The sequence below is a fragment of the Hyperolius riggenbachi genome, chromosome 2 (genome assembly GCF_040937935.1).
Source record: "Hyperolius riggenbachi isolate aHypRig1 chromosome 2, aHypRig1.pri, whole genome shotgun sequence".
NCBI classification, from domain to species: domain Eukaryota; kingdom Metazoa; phylum Chordata; class Amphibia; order Anura; family Hyperoliidae; genus Hyperolius; species Hyperolius riggenbachi.
The window spans coordinates 527006387-527023357 of record NC_090647.1 but is presented as its reverse complement, the minus strand read 5'-3'; the positions used below and the strand labels follow the sequence as shown (position 1 = coordinate 527023357).

Below are 16971 nucleotides of genomic sequence, written 5' to 3'. Positions count from 1 at the left end.
GATAGGTGTAGCCAGTAGTAGGTGCTCACAGCATAGGTAGCCAGTAGTAGGTGCTCGCAACATAGGTAGCCAGGGATAGGTGTAGCCAGTAGTAGGTGCTCGCAGCAAAGGTAGCCAGGGATAGGTGTAGCCAGTAGTAGGTGCTTGCAGCATAGGTAGCCAGGGATAGGTGTAGCCAGTAGTAGGCGCTCACAGCATAGGTAGCCAGTAGTAGGCGCTCGCAGCATAGGTAGCCAGTAGTAGGTGCTCGCAGCATAGGTAGCCAGTAGTAGGTGCTCGCAGCATAGGTAGCCAGTAGTAGGTGCTCGCAGCATAGGTAGCCAGTAGTAGGTGCTCGCAGCATAGGTAGCCAGGGATAGGTGTAGCCAGTAGTAGGTGCTCGCAGCATAGGTAGCCAGGGATAGGTGAAGCCTGTAGTAGGTGCTCGCAGCACAGAGAGCCGGGAGGGAGGGAGAGGGGATGCAGCAGCAGGGATAAATACTCACTTGCCAGCAGCAAAGTCCTTCACGATGTAAGGGCTTCATTCTACTTCCTATTCTTGCATCATCTATAATAGCACCCAGGGGGTGCTGTTTCAGGGAAATGTGATACCAGAACAGGAAGTACAATGAAGCCAGTACATCGTTCAGGACAGAGCTGGCTGTCTGCAAGTGAGTATTTGTATCCCTTCCGCTGTTCCTCCGCGTCGCATCCCCGCCACTACGCCGCCCCGCCCATCCAGTCGCGTCGCCCCGCCCCCTAAACCCGGTAAACCGAGATTGTGCATGGTATGATTACCATGCACAATCAAACCACGGTATATCGTCATACTGGTATACCGTGGCAACCCTAGAGGTGGCATTCCCCAAAATACACATAATGCGGTGGCATTCCCCAAAATACAGCTAATGCGGTGGCATTCCCCAAAATACAGCTAATGCGGTGGCATTCCCCAAAATACAGCTAATGCGGTGGCATTCCCCAAAATACACATAATGCGGTGGCATTCCCCAAAATACACATAATGCGGTGGCATTCCCCAAAATACACATAATGCGGTGGCATTCCCCAAAATACACAATGTGGTGGCATTCCCCAAAATACACATAATGCGGTGGCATTCCCCAAAATACACATAATGTGGTGGCATTCTCCAAAATACACAATGAAAAATGATAAAAAATTAACACCTTGGAAAAAATGTAGGAGAAAAAGTTACCGTATTTTTCGCCGTATAAGACGCACTTTTTCTTCCCCAAAATTGTTGGGGAAAAGTGGGTGCGTCTTATTCGGCGAAGGTACAGATTTTGGAATGCAGAGGTGCGCAGGGAAGCGGTATATACGTTACCTGCTCCTGCCGCCGCGCTCCTGGCTCCAGTCCTGCTTCTCGATCCTCTTCTGCCATCCACCGATGCCTGCTGCTACAGCCGCCACGCTCCTGGCTCCAGTCCTGCTTCGGGATCCTCTTCACCCATCTACCGCTGTTGCAGCCGCCGAACATCGCTGGCCGGTGAGTCCTAATTAGCCGCGCGGTGATTACGCAATCAGTACACGTGCGCCGGGGTGGATGGGCGGTGGTGGATGGGCGTGGCGGCGTAGTGGCGGGGATGCGACGCGGACGAACAGCGGAAGGGATACAAATACTCACTTGCAGACAGCCAGCTCTGTCCTGAACTATGTACTGGCTTCATTGTATTTCCTGTTCTTGTATCACATTTCCCTGAAACAGCACCCCCTGGGTGCTATTACAAGATGATGCAAGAATAGGAAGTAGAATGAAGCCCTTACATCGTGAAGGACTTTGCTGCTGGCAAGTGAGTATTTATCCCTGCTGCTGCATCCCCTCTCCCTCCCTCCCGGCTCTCTGTGCTGCGAGCACCTACTACAGGCTTCACCTATCCCTGGCTACCTATGCTGCGAGCACCTACTACTGGCTACACCTATCCCTGGCTACCCATGCTGCGAGCACCTACTATATACTGTAATTACGCTGCTGGCACAGGGGGATATGGACAGGGGGACATGGCCGGCACAGCGGGACATGGACGGCACAGGGGGACACTGACAGGGGGAAATGGCTGGCAGGAGGACACTAACAGGAGGACATGGCTGGCACAGGGACACAGACAGGGGGGCATGGCTGGCACAGGGACACAGACAGGGGGGCATGGCTGCCACAGGGACACTGATAGGGGGGCATGGCTGCCACAGGGACACTGATAGGGGGACATGGCTGGCACAGGGACACTGACAGAGGGCATGGCTGCCACAGGGATACTGACAGGGGGACATGGCTGGCACAGAAGGGCATGGTTGGCACAGGAGGACATGACAGGCACAGGGGGAAACAGCAGGCACAGGGGGACACAGGAACAGCCAATCCCTACACTGACCACATAGGGGAACACAGGCAGGCAACATGGGAATAGGCAATCATTACACTGTCCCCTTATGTGGTCAGTGTAATAGTATGTAGAGTAACTGGGGGGTGAAAAGTCCATAAGACGCCCCTGCATCATAGACGCACCAAGGTTTAGTTTTTTCTTTTTTTCCTGATTTTTGCCTTCTAAACCTGGGTGCGTCTTATATGCCGGAGTGTCTTATACGGCGAAAAATACAGGTAATTGCATATGGGCCAATTTGTGAAAATATTAACGTGGAGAAAACTAAGTAGAAACATTGAGAAAAAGAAGGTTAATTGCATATGAGTCCCTGAATTCACTTTTTCTCCTAAGTTTTCTACTTAGTGAGATTTTCACTCCTTATCAATAAAATGCCTTTGAACCAGGAAAATACACAAAATAATGCTGACACTTTATTTATGTAAAATTGAGAAATACATGGTGGCTTACCTCAATGATAAAATCTTTGCAATAGCAAAAGATTTTATTTACCATACAGAGGCTCCCTATGCTGATGAGATTTATTTCATTTGCCACTGTTATTGGCCTGAGGAAGCGGACTCAGACCGTGAAACGCTTTGCCTGTGCTAAATAAAATCTTTTGTTATTACAAAGATTTAGTCATTGAGTTAAGCTACCTTGTATTTCTCAATTTTAAACTTTTTTTTAAAGAATTTTATATACACCACGGCACCTCTTTCCCCAAATTGTGTTTACAGTATATACCCCTCCTACATATTCTGGTTGGAGGGGTTGAGACAGACCACACGTGGTCTGCACCACGGTGGATGCCTGTCATTTTTCTCAGGAGAGCGACCACATCCAGGTCCGGCTGGACCACCCCGAGTGGAGTCGGGTTTGTGGTTTCCACCTGCTTCCTGTGGTTCATACAAATAAAGACCGCACTCAGAAAGGCTTCTTAATCACTGTATTCACAGCAACCACATCATGACAAGGTACACAACATGTTTCGGGCGTCACCCTTCCTCAGGCGCTTCCTGTGGTCGGTGGCCCCTCTGCAACCCGCCTTTGTGAGTAGTTATCAATTCCGGCGTCCTCCATGTATGGCTCCCAGCGTGTCACCTGATCTGCATTGCGGTCAGGTGACAGTGTGATTCGGATGGCAAACAGTTGATAGTATAGGCAGCGCAACCAACTCGCCTATGAGAAAACGCTGCATATTCCGCGCAGATTAATGCCACATTTGGCGCTAGTGGTAACTGGGCCTAATTATATGATTTTTCTAGTTTATTTATTACGCCTCAGGTACACTTTAAGCAACCAGCAAGTAAGAAGATGAGAACAGTTTTGACAGTACCTTTTCATCTACTTTTTGGTACTTTAGCAACTGAGTGCTGAAAAGTAAACAGAAAATAGAAATTGACCTCCTAGGAGAATAAATGAATTCAATAACAGAACTTTGTGTCTGGATTTAAACTTTAACTGCTCTACAAGGGCACTTCAGCCTATCAAAACCGTCCAGTGCAAAGTTTACAATGAATTTAGAGGCAGCACAAACAAACAGTATTGCATGGGCCTTGGTCAGGTTTTGTTTCTTTTACATAAACGTGTTTTTCTTTAAACCTCCCAACCTGTCCAATCAGGTCAGTACAACAGAGAAGAATGCAGTTCTCGGGCACGGAGACCTGTTTGTCACTTATCACGATCTTTTTTTTTTTTTCCCGGCATTTTTTGGAAGGCGTCCATCTATGCGAAATACTTGCTGTTTATTGAAGCAGTGGAGGAACTGTATGCACGCAGCCTGGCCCTCTCGCTAAAAAAAAAACCTGTTTGCCCTGTCAGGTGTCATGATGTAGTGTAAGAACAGAAACAGCTAGGAGCTCAGAGAGAGGTTACAGTTATTGAGATGAAGAATCCTTTGTTGGTATAAACACACCCCTCCATGCTATCATGTCATTGGTCAGTGAACTGGTCCAACCTGACAGACGAGTCCTGCTGCTGCTCTTGGTGGTATTTCAATTTTAGAAACTGCGCTGCACATAAAAATTTCAGCCAGTCTCTGCTGGATTTGGCTCGGCTGCAGGTGCTGGAGGTTGTGCTTTATCCTCAGAGGACAGCTTGCTCTGCAGGCACTTGTTGCTCCTTCTTCTTCACCATCAACTGCTAAAGAAAGATCTCTAAACCATGGTGGAAAAGGGGGCCATGCAAATCGCTGGCCTGGTCATTGCACTGATTGGCCTGGTAGGCGTATGCGCTGTGACGGGAATGCCACAGTGGCGGGTGACCGCTTTCATAGAAAACAATATCATTGTCTTTGAAAATCAATGGGAAGGACTATGGATGAACTGCATCCGGCAAGCAAACATCAGGATGCAGTGCAAGGTCTACGACTCTCTGCTCGCCCTGACGCCGGACTTGCAAGCGGGTAGAGCGCTGATGTGTATTGCCGTATGCCTGTCTTTCGTGGCCTTAATGATCGCCATCATCGGCATGAGGTGCACGCAGTGTTCGGGAGACAACGAACGCACCAAAGGCATTATACTCCTGCTGGCCGGAATCATCTTCATCGTAGCCGGCATCGTGGTCCTCATCCCAGTATCATGGACAGCCAACAACATCATCAGGGATTTCTACAACCCTCTAGTCAACGTAGCCCAGAAGAGAGAGCTGGGGGAAGCCATATACATTGGCTGGACAACCGCTTTGTGCCTTATTGCTGGGGGTATCATCTTGTGCTGCTTTTGCAGACCGAGGGAGAAACAGTACAGCTACACTGTGCCCTCGAAATCCGTCGCCAGTGCCCCTGTTGGAGGAGGAATCATACGGAAAACGTCAAAGACATCAAGTTTGTACTCTAAAAGTCAATACGTGTAGCACTGACGAGCAGATGTCTACAACGGGGTGACAGCCGAACTTTTGAGGACACAGAATGTCAAAGTTTGCCTTTATTTTTGCACTGTTCTCAGACTGCCATCTTCTAAACTAAAGTTTGCAGCTGAAAAGTCTTTGGAATTTGTAAGACACGGGAAGGAACGGCAGTAGGATTTGTAGAGGACTACAGAGACAAGTCTGAGCTGACAATGCTGGAAGGAGTGCTGCAGTCAATCTTTCAAGTCTGGTGGGCATGTGACATTCGAAGCAGCAGGTTTTTCCAAAATAATATTTTTCTAAGGGGATATATTCTCTCTACTGTGACGACTTGCAGAGCTGCTCACGGGCAACTCGAGGAAGAAGCGGAGATAAATTAAGTACTGAACTGTATTCATTTTTAATAGGATTTTTTTTATTGCATTTTTTTTTATTACCAACTTGTAGTTGTGTTAACATGATCACTATTGAATGCATAGGTGATTTAGGTCTCAATGTAAATGTTTTTACACATAGGAAGAAAGTAAATGATGATGATGAAGGATAAGTTAAAAGACAACTGTAGTGAGAGGTATATGGAGGCTGCCATATTTATTTCTTTTTAAACAATACCAGTTGCCTGGCAGCCCTGCTGATCTATTTGGCTGCAGTAGTGTCTGAATAATACCAAAAACAAGCAAGCAGCTAATCTAATTACTGTCAGATGTAATAATTCAAACAGGTCCAATCTCATTTCTGATTGGTTTTCCAATCTATTTTACATAGGAATGAACAGAAAATCGATCAGAAATCAGATCGGACCTGTTAGAAATAATCAGCCTGACAATAAGTCTGTCGGAAAAGTGTATTGTGTGTACCTAGCATTAGAGGCAGAGGATCAACAGGTCCTGACAGGCAACTACTTAACGACCGCCTAACGCCGATAGGCGGCGGCAGGTCGTAAGTGGATTTGCATGGAAACGGCCGCTCATTCGAGCGGACGCTCCATGTCAGTTCACGGAGGGTGTCTCCGTGAACAGCCTGCGAGCCTCCAATCGCGGCTCGCAGGCTAAATGTAACCACGCGGGGAAGAAATTCCCTGTGTTTACGTCGCAGCAGCGCCGTAAAGGAGATCGGCGATCCCCGGCCTCTGATTGGTCGGGGATCGCTGGCATCTGATAGGCTTCAGTACAGGCCGGATCGCCGTCCTGTGCCGCCCGCAGAGAGAGGGAGAGGGAGGGAAGGAGAGGGAGGCCGAAAATCGCTGCGGAGGGGGGCTTTGAGGAGCCCCCCCGCTAGGCCACACAGAGTTGTGGCGGTCAGACCCCCCCCCCCCCAGCAGTACATCCCCCTAGTGGGGAAAAAAGAGGGGGGGGGAAGTCTCATCTCCCTGGCTCAATCCGGATCTGTGCTGTGAGCTGAAGAGCCCACACAGCACAGATCAGCCAAAAATAGCCTGGTCCTTAATTGGCAGCCTCCATATCGCTCTCATTACAGTTGCCCTTTAAATATTTTTTGTACTGTTGGTGTATCATATAGGCTTGTACAGTATGTAGCATAGCAGTTTTTATGTAGTGTTCTACGTGCCTTGACAGTTTATTGGGCTGGTTCACTGGGTGAAAGAACCTCGTATCGAGCATGTAGCTCTCAACCAATCAAAATGTCCAGCTTTGTTTATTTTCTGTGGTATGCAGGAAGTGAATTGTTTTTGTTGTACATTGCAGTATCACTCTTTGTGTTTTATAATGTAATTACGTCTAACTGTAACATATTAAATTTTTGAAAAATGCATTTTCTCCTATAGGCTTGAGTTTAGAAGGTGGCAAACAATGCGCACGTGAATGCCAATAGTAGAATATCAGTAAATTTACAGATTAGTAAAATATCGGTAATTGTTACTGATACTTTACTATAGCTTAACCTAACCCTACTGTCACACAGAACCCTTCACTAATGATGCCTAAGCCTAATCCCCCTGGTGGTGCCTAACCCTAAGATCCCCTGGTGGTGCCTAAACCTAAGACTCACTGGTGGTGCTTAAGCCTAAGACCCCCCTGGTGGTACCTAACACTAAGATCTCCCTCTGATGGTGTCTAACACTAAGATCCCCCCCCCTGGTGGTGCCTAACCCTAAGACCCCCTTGTAGTGCTTGACTCTTTGACCCCCCCCCCCCCCCCGGTGGTGCCTAACACTAAGATCCCCCTCTGGTGGTGCCTGACCCTAAGACCCCCCTGGTGGTGTCTGACCCTAAGACCCCGCTGCTGATGCCTAACCCTAAGACCCCCCCTGGTGGTTCCTGCCCTTAATATCCCCTGGTGGTGCCTGCCCCTAAGACCCCCCTGGTGGTGCTTAACCCTAAGACTGCCCTGGTGGTGCCTAAACCTAAGACCCCCCTGGTGGTGTCTAACCCTAAGTCCCCCCTGATGATGCCTAACCCCCCAGGTGGTGCCTAACCCTAAGACCTCCCCCTGGTGGTGAGTAACCCTAACCCCCCCAGTTTTCATGCACCTTCTACCGCGATAAGGTTATCCTTCTGGAAGGGACCCTAACCTCTAATTACAAACATAGTGTGAACATGGGGGCAGATGGCCATAAAAGGGTTTACACTTTTGTTTTAGACAACAGGGAAGAATTGGCAGCACTCCTAAAACAAGGCCGCATCTGAAATGACCACCAACAAAGTCGGCCTTGTGGTTTTAGGAGCGCTGCCAATTCTTCCCTGTTGTCTAAAAAAAAAAGTAATATAGTTACATAGTTACATAGTTATTTTGGTTGAAAAAAGACATACGTCCATCGAGTTCAACCAGTATAAAGTACAACACCAGCCTGCTCCCTCACATATCCCTGTTGATCCAGAGGAAGGCGAAAAAACCCTTACAAGGCATGGTCCAATTAGCCCCTAAAGGGAAAAATTCCTTCCCGACTCCAGATGGCAATCAGATAAAATCCCTGGATCAACATCATTAGGCATTACCTAGTAATTGTAGCCATGGATGTCTTTCAACGTAAGGAAAGCATCTAAGCCCCCTTTAAATGCAGGTATAGAGTTTGCCATAACGACTTCCTGTGGCAATGCATTCCACATCTTAATCACTCTAACTGTAAAGAACCCTTTCCTAAATAAATGGCTAAAACGTTTTTCCTCCATGCGCAGATCATGTCCTCTAGTCCTTTGAGAAGGCCTAGGGACAAAAAGCTCATCCGCCAAGCTATTATATTGCCCTCTGATTTATTTGTACATGTTAATTAGATCCCCTCTAAGGCGTATTTTCTCTAGACTAAATAAACCCAGTTTATCTAACCTTTCTTGGTAAGCGAGACCTTCCATCCCACGTATCAATTTTGTTGCTCGTCTCTGCACCTGCTCTAAAACTGCAATATCTTTTTTGTAATGTGGTGCCCAGAACTGAATTCCATATTCCAGATGTGGCCTTACTAGAGAGTTAAACAGGGGCAATATTATGCTAGCATCTCGAGTTTTTATTTCCCTTTTAATGCATCCCAAAATTATATGCTACGGTTTACATAACTATCTTAGTTGATTGCCATTTGACTAAAGTTGTCCAATAATGGCACAATTTTTACTGAGCAATCATATTTTCTACCAGATCAGTTCATATTGAATGTAAACAGAAAAACGTTGACTGCATTATCAATCATTTCCCTAAAGAAATGGTCATGGCAGCTTAGTTTCATCGATCGCTACTGGTTAAGATGTGATCACAAGTTGGATTCTTAAAGCCATGGATTGATTAAATACAATCTTTTCTTTCAATCTGAATGATCTCATCTAAAATACAATCGAACGCTTAAAAAAAAAAAAAAATTAAAAAATTGCACCATTAAAGAAGTCTGACTTGTACTAAAAGTGTCTCTTTGTACTTTCCTGGGGCTTCTACCAGCCCACATAGTCTTCTAGGTTCTTTGTTGTTATCCAAGTCCCTTTGCTTGATCTGCTGTAGAGCCAGGTAAAGTCTGCGACTTAGCTAAGTCACATACTACTAATACACACGCACTGACCCAGCAGCACACTTCCTTGATCACGCTCCTATAGCTGGGAACGTTCTGTGGAATGCATTGCCACAGGAAGTCGTTATGGCAAACTCTATACCTGCATTTAAAGGGGGCTTAGATGCTTTCCTTGCGTTGAAAGACATCCATGGCTACAATTACTAGGTAATGCCTAATGATGTTGATCCAGGGATTTTATCTGATTGCCATCTGGAGTCAGGAAGGAATTTTTCCCTTTTGGGGCTAATTGGACCATGCCTTGTAAGGGTTTTTTCGCCTTCCTCTGGATCAACAGGGGTATGTGGGGGACGGGCTGGAGTTGTACTTTATACTGGTTGAACTCGATGGACGTATGTCTTTTTTCAACCAAAATAACTATGTAACTATGTAACAATTCATTAAAACTTGTGACGACGCATGCACAGAATGCTCCTGGCCACGGGATGACGATCAAGTAAGATTTTACTGGGCCGCATAGTAGATCAAGAAAGGAAGCCCGGAGGAAAGTGAGGGACCTACAAGCTGTAAGAAGCCCCAAGTAAGTAAAAGGGGACACTTTAATTACAACTTGGTTATCCCATCTAGTGTGAGCCTAGCCACTGATTATCTCATCCTTAGTAAGTATGAGTCTTTTTTATGTCTTATTTTGCTACAGTTGTACTTTACTTTCAAAATTGCTTTATTGAAGATGTTAAGGTTTACATACAGATATAGGAAAACCATAAAATAGAAATCATCTCAACAGATATGACAAAAGGAGTAACAATCAGTCCTTCTGGAGGGAATTTTCCCCATATTGTAGAGGTAAAGAAGAAGTAAATAACATATGACATATAACATAAAGAAAAGCACATAATGTACGATTGGTGATAGCAATAGTAATACTGATGCTGGTGTCGGAATGCCATGACATATATATAATCTTGTGGTTTGATTATGTTGTTCTGTGGCTTAGGTAATTTAGGCCTATTCTTAAATGGGTAGAGTAGGAAGTCAGTCTTGTAGACAAAATGAAATATATGATACAGGGGCCAGTGTAATTATCATATGATGTTATTCCCCAATTGATGGCGTATATGGGAGCCATGCTCCGACCTAAGCCACGGATCCCATATGTTGCTACAGTTGTACTTTAAAGAGACTCTAAAGCCTAATAAAATCCTTGTTTTTACCTTCTAGTTATGTTCAGCAACATCAAGAGTCCTTAAATGCTGCACTCCCGCGGCTGAACGAGGGCTTTATACCCCCGAAATCCCAGTGGCAAAAATGGGGGAGCGCTTCCTGTAAGAGGCAGAGCTCAGCGCTGTAGCTCTGCCTCTACTGGAGTTAATCTTCTCTGATTGCAACCTCTCCCCACCCCTCTCAGTCTTCTTTCACAGAGAGGGGCGGGGAGAGGCGGAGATCCACATGCAGATTGACTCCAGTAGCGGCAGAGCTACAGTGTTCAGCTCTGCCTCCCCGGGCAGCAAAATCCACGAAATGGAAAGTTGTGGAATTTTGCCCCGGGATTTTATGGTGTATAAAGCCCTCGTTCAGCCACGGGAATACGGCGTTTCAGGACTCCCGATATTGCTGAACATAACTAGAAGGTAAAAACAAGGATTTTATTAGGCTTCAGAGTCTCTTTAAGTCATGGTGTGGGTGTTTTTGGAAGCTTGCAGGTGACATGGTAGGAAAGGGACACTGGACTGAAACATTATTAGTGGCATCTCAAGTGACCAGTGACCCTGATATAACCATGGGCAATATAACCTGATAAACTACAAAACCACAGTTTTCAATTAACTTTTTCTCCTAGGTGTTATTATTCTCACAACTTGTCATCAAAATGCCTTTTAAAGCGGACCTGAACTCAGAACTTCCACTCTACTTTAAAAGATAAGCAACAGCATATTAGCCTTTAAAGAAAAGCATTTCTTTTGTTACAGCTGATACAGATCCTGCAATAAATCATCAGCGTGTCTACTTCCTGCTTTCATGGAAGCAGACATAGTGTTAACATCCTGTGTTTACAAACTAGCTGCTCTGCTGTGGCAGATGAAACTCCTGAGCTGACACCGCTGAGAGATCAAATTACAGTTGTGATTAGTCACAGATGAGGAGGGGATTAGACAGGCTAAACTCTCTAAATACATACAGGGTGCATTGCTCTATGGTTTCCTCCTGTCCAGTGCAAGAGTTCAGGTCCGTTTCAGGCCACCAGCCAGCAAGAAAATGCACAGAATAATTTTGACAGTACTTTTTCAATTGCAGACTGCTGAAAAGTTATTTTTAAACAGAAGATGGAGAATTATCTCCTAGGAGAAAACTTTGGAGGAACAGTGAATTGATGCACTAACAAGCACTAATATTGCTGTGTAGAGTACCTTGTGTGTTGTCGCTACAGTAATGCGCATTAGTAACTACATTAGTAAGGGCTACTTGGGTCGTGGTAATAGCGTAGCTTGCGGTACAATGCTGCGGTAGTACCAGTAATATTGCTGTGCGCTATCTCTGCACAGCAATATTACCGCTAGTTACTGCATCAGAGCCCTTGTCTGTAAGCAATTTCTGAGACTGGAGAAGATAAAAACTGTGTTTACCAGGTCAGACGTTTTACTGGATAAGAACATTGACCTTTTAATGAAACACTATAAATACAGGTCCTCTCAATCAACTTTCCATTGTTCTATCCATCAACAAGCGCAGTTCATAGCCCGTCAGCCAATGGAACCAGGCCTGGCACCTTTACAGTGAGTCAGTTTGGAGCAGTTCCATCAGTGAAAGTTTATTTATAGCTGGCCAAATCTTCACACATTCTACTTTTCCAATAGCCTTATGTTCTAAAAATATCAAGGGAGCAATGGGTGGGTGGGAAGAATATATTCTCTATATAGTAGCAGCATGGTGGGGTAGTGGTTAGTACTCTCGCCTTGCAGCATTGTGTCGCCGGTTCAAACCCCAGTGTCTGTGTGGGCTTCCTCCAGGCACTCTAGTGTCCTCCCACATCCCAAAAACCTAGAGATAAGTTAATTGGCTTTCCCCTAAATTGGCCCTGGCCTAGACTAGGATACATACACTACATGATAGCTACGTAGACATAGGACTATGGTATGGATTAGATTGGGAGCCCCTCTGAGGGACAGTTAAATGACAAGACAATGGCCTCGATTCATCATTCTCTTTGAGATAACTTTTTCCAGTTTGTTAAATTACCGAATTCGAAGTTTAGCGATTTCTAGTTGTATTCATCAAGGTTTTTCCTCATTCGGTGTGAATTCGATAACAATTCGGTAACCATTCGGTAACGTGTCGATATTTCCATTTTACAGTGGTAATTTAACACAAGGCCATAAGATTCCCATGGAATTGTGGGTAAAAGGCAGTCCTTTGAGCACTACGTAGCAACATTCTGAATAGGGCTTTACACCTGGACCAGGATTCTAAAAGTGGTTGGGACAATCCCACAATTTGTTAGGAGCCTTTTCTAAAAAAATTATAGTGCAGCTAGCAAAATTAGTTAACCCTGACACTGCCTGTGTTCTCTTACAAGATGATTCAAGAGAAATGCAGATGTCGTGTTATAGCAAATAAGTCTATTCTCTTACAAATTTATATGGTTGCAGACCTTATTCTTGCCCTTCTGCGCCTTTGAATCACTCTCAGCTGATACATAACCACTTCAAATGGCTCCACCTTCTCTGTCAGCAATGATCTGACAGGAATAACGACAGAGCAGTGAAGGAGATAACTAATCCTAAATGTAACGCTAAACCACACCCACTTTCTTTTTCATGAATTGCACTTTATTCCGTTTTAGCGAATCGTTACCGAATCGTTACCGAATGTTCGCTAACAGCTGTAGATAACTTTGATGAATCCTGAAATGAAGTTAACAAATTCGGTATTTTACCAAACTGTTGTTAACAAATTTGCTAAGTGTTGATGAATCGAGGCCAATATACTCTGTACAGCGCTGCAGAAAATGTCAGCGCTATAGAAATATTAAATAATAATAGTATGACATGCTAAAATAAAGCCAACCAGACGATAGATATTGTAGGGCAAGAATAGCTCAATCTTACACCCTACATCCCCCTCCCATTCCTTGTGTAGACCCATTCTTTCATATGCAGCAACCCCTCTTCTACTTGACACTAACCCCTTAGGCAGCAGCCGCCCAATGCCTTTCCCTCTGTGGCCTTTCTGCCCTTTTCAGAAATCTGACCTTACCCTCTCTAAGTGACGGCTCGATACTTTGGCCTTCTTCCAGTGGTGACAAGCTCTCAGGAGCGCAGAAAAAATGGTTTAGTGGTCTGAATGGGATCTAAAGAAGAATAAAAGTGACAAAGGAACTATGCAAAGGGCACGTTAAAGAACAAGCACAATAGACAACTCTATGTGTCAAGATACACTATACACTATACCTAATTTCTAGCATATAAATTGTGAAATTCAATAACATTAAATCTTATGAAAATGTATCCACAAATAAATACCTGCTCAAACAATAAACAATTATGTTGTCACTTAAACACTTAAAAGGTAAGACTCTAACTGGGAGGTGTGTGTGTGTGTGTGTGTGTGTGTCTGTGTGTGTCTGTGTGTGTGTGTGTCTGTGTGTGTGTGTGTCTGTGTGGTGTGTGGTGTGTGTGTGTGTCTGTGTGTGTGTCGGTGTGTGTGGTGTGTGGTGTGTGGTGTGTGGTGTGTGGTGTGTGTGTGTGTGTGTGTGTGTGTGTGTGTGTGTCTTTAGCTAATAGAGTGAGCAGGTGAGTGGGGTCCTAAGTGGGAGCATGGGAGGGTATGGGCAGAAGCAATGTGTGATTGACAGTTTCATAGGTTTGAACTGTACCTGGTCTCTGCTGAAACCAGATCCAGTATCATACAATACAGCAGACCTGTAGAAAGGAGAGCGACCCCAATGCACAGACCTACAGAAAGGAGAGGGACCCTGTACAACAGTTGTACCTAAACTGTGACCCAGAATGATCGCTAATGATTATTTCAGAAGGTTAAAGTGCTTACATTTGTAAAATGGGACATACATACCGTATACTGTATACACTGTGTAGGCAATGCAGCCAGCAGTAACCAATAAAAAGAGAGCAGAATATTGGCTGCTTATAGTAATGTATAGGAGGCAGAACTCCACAAGTGGTTGTAGGGTGCACTCTAATAGGGGGAACCTATCATTGGGTAGTGGAGCAAAAAGGCTGCTTATTACTGCCATCTAGGGCGTTGCAAGGGGACACAAAGATTGCCTAATATTGCTATCAGGGATATAGGGGCGCCTTTTAGAATTTGAGCACAACCCCCTTGAGCAGTGTTGGATCCGAGATGAACTTTTACTCATTGCATAATTGTGCTCCTTTCCTATTATTTATAGGGCATTCCTCAAGCCAAATACTTTTTTGTTTTTGTTTTAATACTCTAATTCCCTATAAACTAAAGAAGCCACGCCCACAGGTTTTCAGAGAGCCAAGGCACTTTCAGACAGTAGCAAGGGCGCATGGGAACTCAATCTGGGCAGGAAGAGGGGGAGGTATTACTAGCCAGAGATTTCAGAGGCAGAGGGGAGGAGGGAGGAGGAGGGGGGATTAGGTTTTTTTGCTCAAGATGCAGATAAGCCTGCTTCTGTGTAATGGTTACAAACAACATGGCTGCTGTCACTGTATCACAGGAATCATATTCTATTGAAGCGGTTTGCAGCTAGATTTGCTGTGTAAACTATCTAAACTTTAGAGAAGATATATAGACAAGTTACTTGTTATAGTTACCAGGCTGTGGTAAAATAAATGCTGCTATGCGTAGGGAAAAAAAAGACATACTCTCCGCTTCCCTCGCTCCCTGCCGTCGGACCCCGCTTGGTTCCCACAGCTGCCGGTACCGGCCGACTCTACTGACCCCTAACCCTGACATACTGCGCTGCGCATGCGCAATATGTCCTATAATCTTCCCTTCTGCCGGCGCATCATGACAGCAGAAGAACGGACACTCCCCCGCCTCCTCCCTTCCCAGCGTGTGCGCTCCACTAATAAAGCTAGCGTGGCATGCTAGCTGGAGTTGCGCTGAGAGCGGCGATTTGGAGAGAGAGCGGAGGGGGAGTAAGTTGGGATGGACGGGGGAAGCGGGCACTATCAATAACAAAGTGAGACCAACTGAGACCCTAACTACCCCATCTGTGCATACAGAGCTGGGACAAGGTCCTCCAACACCCAAGGCTGAGACACCAAAGTGCGCCCCTCCAGCCGTCACACACTGATTGCTATTAGACCAAGAGGCCCCAACCCCCCAATCTCTAGTTATCTGGATTGCAGTCACTGCCATGTATCCCCTTTTCTTATTTCTCTTTACTTCAGACACAATGGCCTCGATTCATAAAGCATTCCCGCATGCGGAAATGCTGAAAACAGACGATTTTACCGAACACTGAACAAAATGTGTATTCATAAAGGCTGTTTCCGCATGCGGAGTTGACATTCCGGAGCAGAGTGATAAATCACCGCCTTATGCGGCGATTCTAGGTGGAAATGTAACAAAATGTCCATTCATAAAAATTAGAGCAAGCGGTATGCGGACGGGAAATACCGCTTGCTCGGATGTAGCGAGAAGAGTGTGGAGTACATGTAAGTCAATGGGACAGACCTCCCAAGCAGCAGCAGAGAGAGCAGCACACTGAGGAACTCAGCCAGCTCCTGTGTTTCCGCAAGGCTCCCGACAGCCTACCGCCAGCCTACAGCGGGAAATCTCCGCTCTATCGCAACTGGCAACATTTTATAAATGACCACCCAGAAGTCTGAAATACCGAGCGCGGAGTTTCCCCGCACTGATTTACTTCACCGAACACATTTTTATGAATTGAGGCCAATAGGGGAATGATAGCTGAGTGAGTTGTGCGCCCCCTCCTACACTGCGCCCTGAGGCTGGAGCCTCTCTCGCCTCTGCCTGGCCCTGTGTGCATAGGTGAGGTTGCCTACAAAACATGCACCGTTGGGGGGTCACAAGGACAGGTTTGAGAAACACTTCCCTTGAAGATCCTCTGCAGTCCGTCTTGGGGCCCCTATAATGCTTGGAGCCCTGGGCTACTGCCAGGTTTACTACTGAGGAAGCACTGCTCCTGACTACAAGAAAGGCACTTGTGGGGTTAAACATTACACGGTTAGAGATTACAGTGTTGGAACACTTATTATATAACAATACCCATAAGGAATCATAAAACTGCTAAACAACAGCCAAAGCAATAAAACCTTCAGTGACTGCGTTCTGCACGTGTGCACAGGTGGTTTGTGATAAACCGGTTTATTCCCAGTTTAAAAGAAATCCGAGTTAGGCTGCAGATTTCTGTTCTGTGTAAGGTTGTGATGAGTTAAATGAAGGCATTTCTAGTCACATTTTCATGAAAAAGATAAGAAAAAGGGACGCTTAAGCCACACCCCTAATCATGCCCCCAAAACACCCCTAGTCAGGCATACCATAAAAATTTTATAAGAAAAATATGTTTTATAATTCAAACCACACTGGTCCTTTCTATCCTGGTTTATTTTCCTTCATATTAACACATTAAAATAAGAAATAAATTAATTTAAAGGATGGAAATAAAGCTTAGAGTCAGTTAAACACATTTTTCAGTAGAAAAATACATATATTTACATAAATCTGTACATCAGTCCTGATAGAGGGACAAATGAGGAGGAAAGAGGGACAGGGCCTCCCAAAGTGGGACAGTCCCTCCAAAAGAGGGACAGTTGGGGGCTATGAACATTTGTGTAGTAATAATTTGTGTAGCAATAA

At 45.3% G+C, this 16971-nt stretch overlaps 1 protein-coding gene across 1 annotated transcript; it reads left to right on the top strand.

Moving 5' to 3' along the window:
- The first annotated feature begins 4267 nt into the window (after positions 1-4267).
- CLDN8 (claudin 8) lies at positions 4268-6978 on the top strand. Its single transcript, XM_068266149.1, has one exon. The coding sequence runs from the start codon at positions 4527-4529 to the stop codon at positions 5214-5216; it is 690 nt and encodes a 229-aa protein (XP_068122250.1). The 5' UTR covers positions 4268-4526; the 3' UTR covers positions 5217-6978.
- The last annotated feature ends 9993 nt before the right edge of the window (positions 6979-16971 follow it).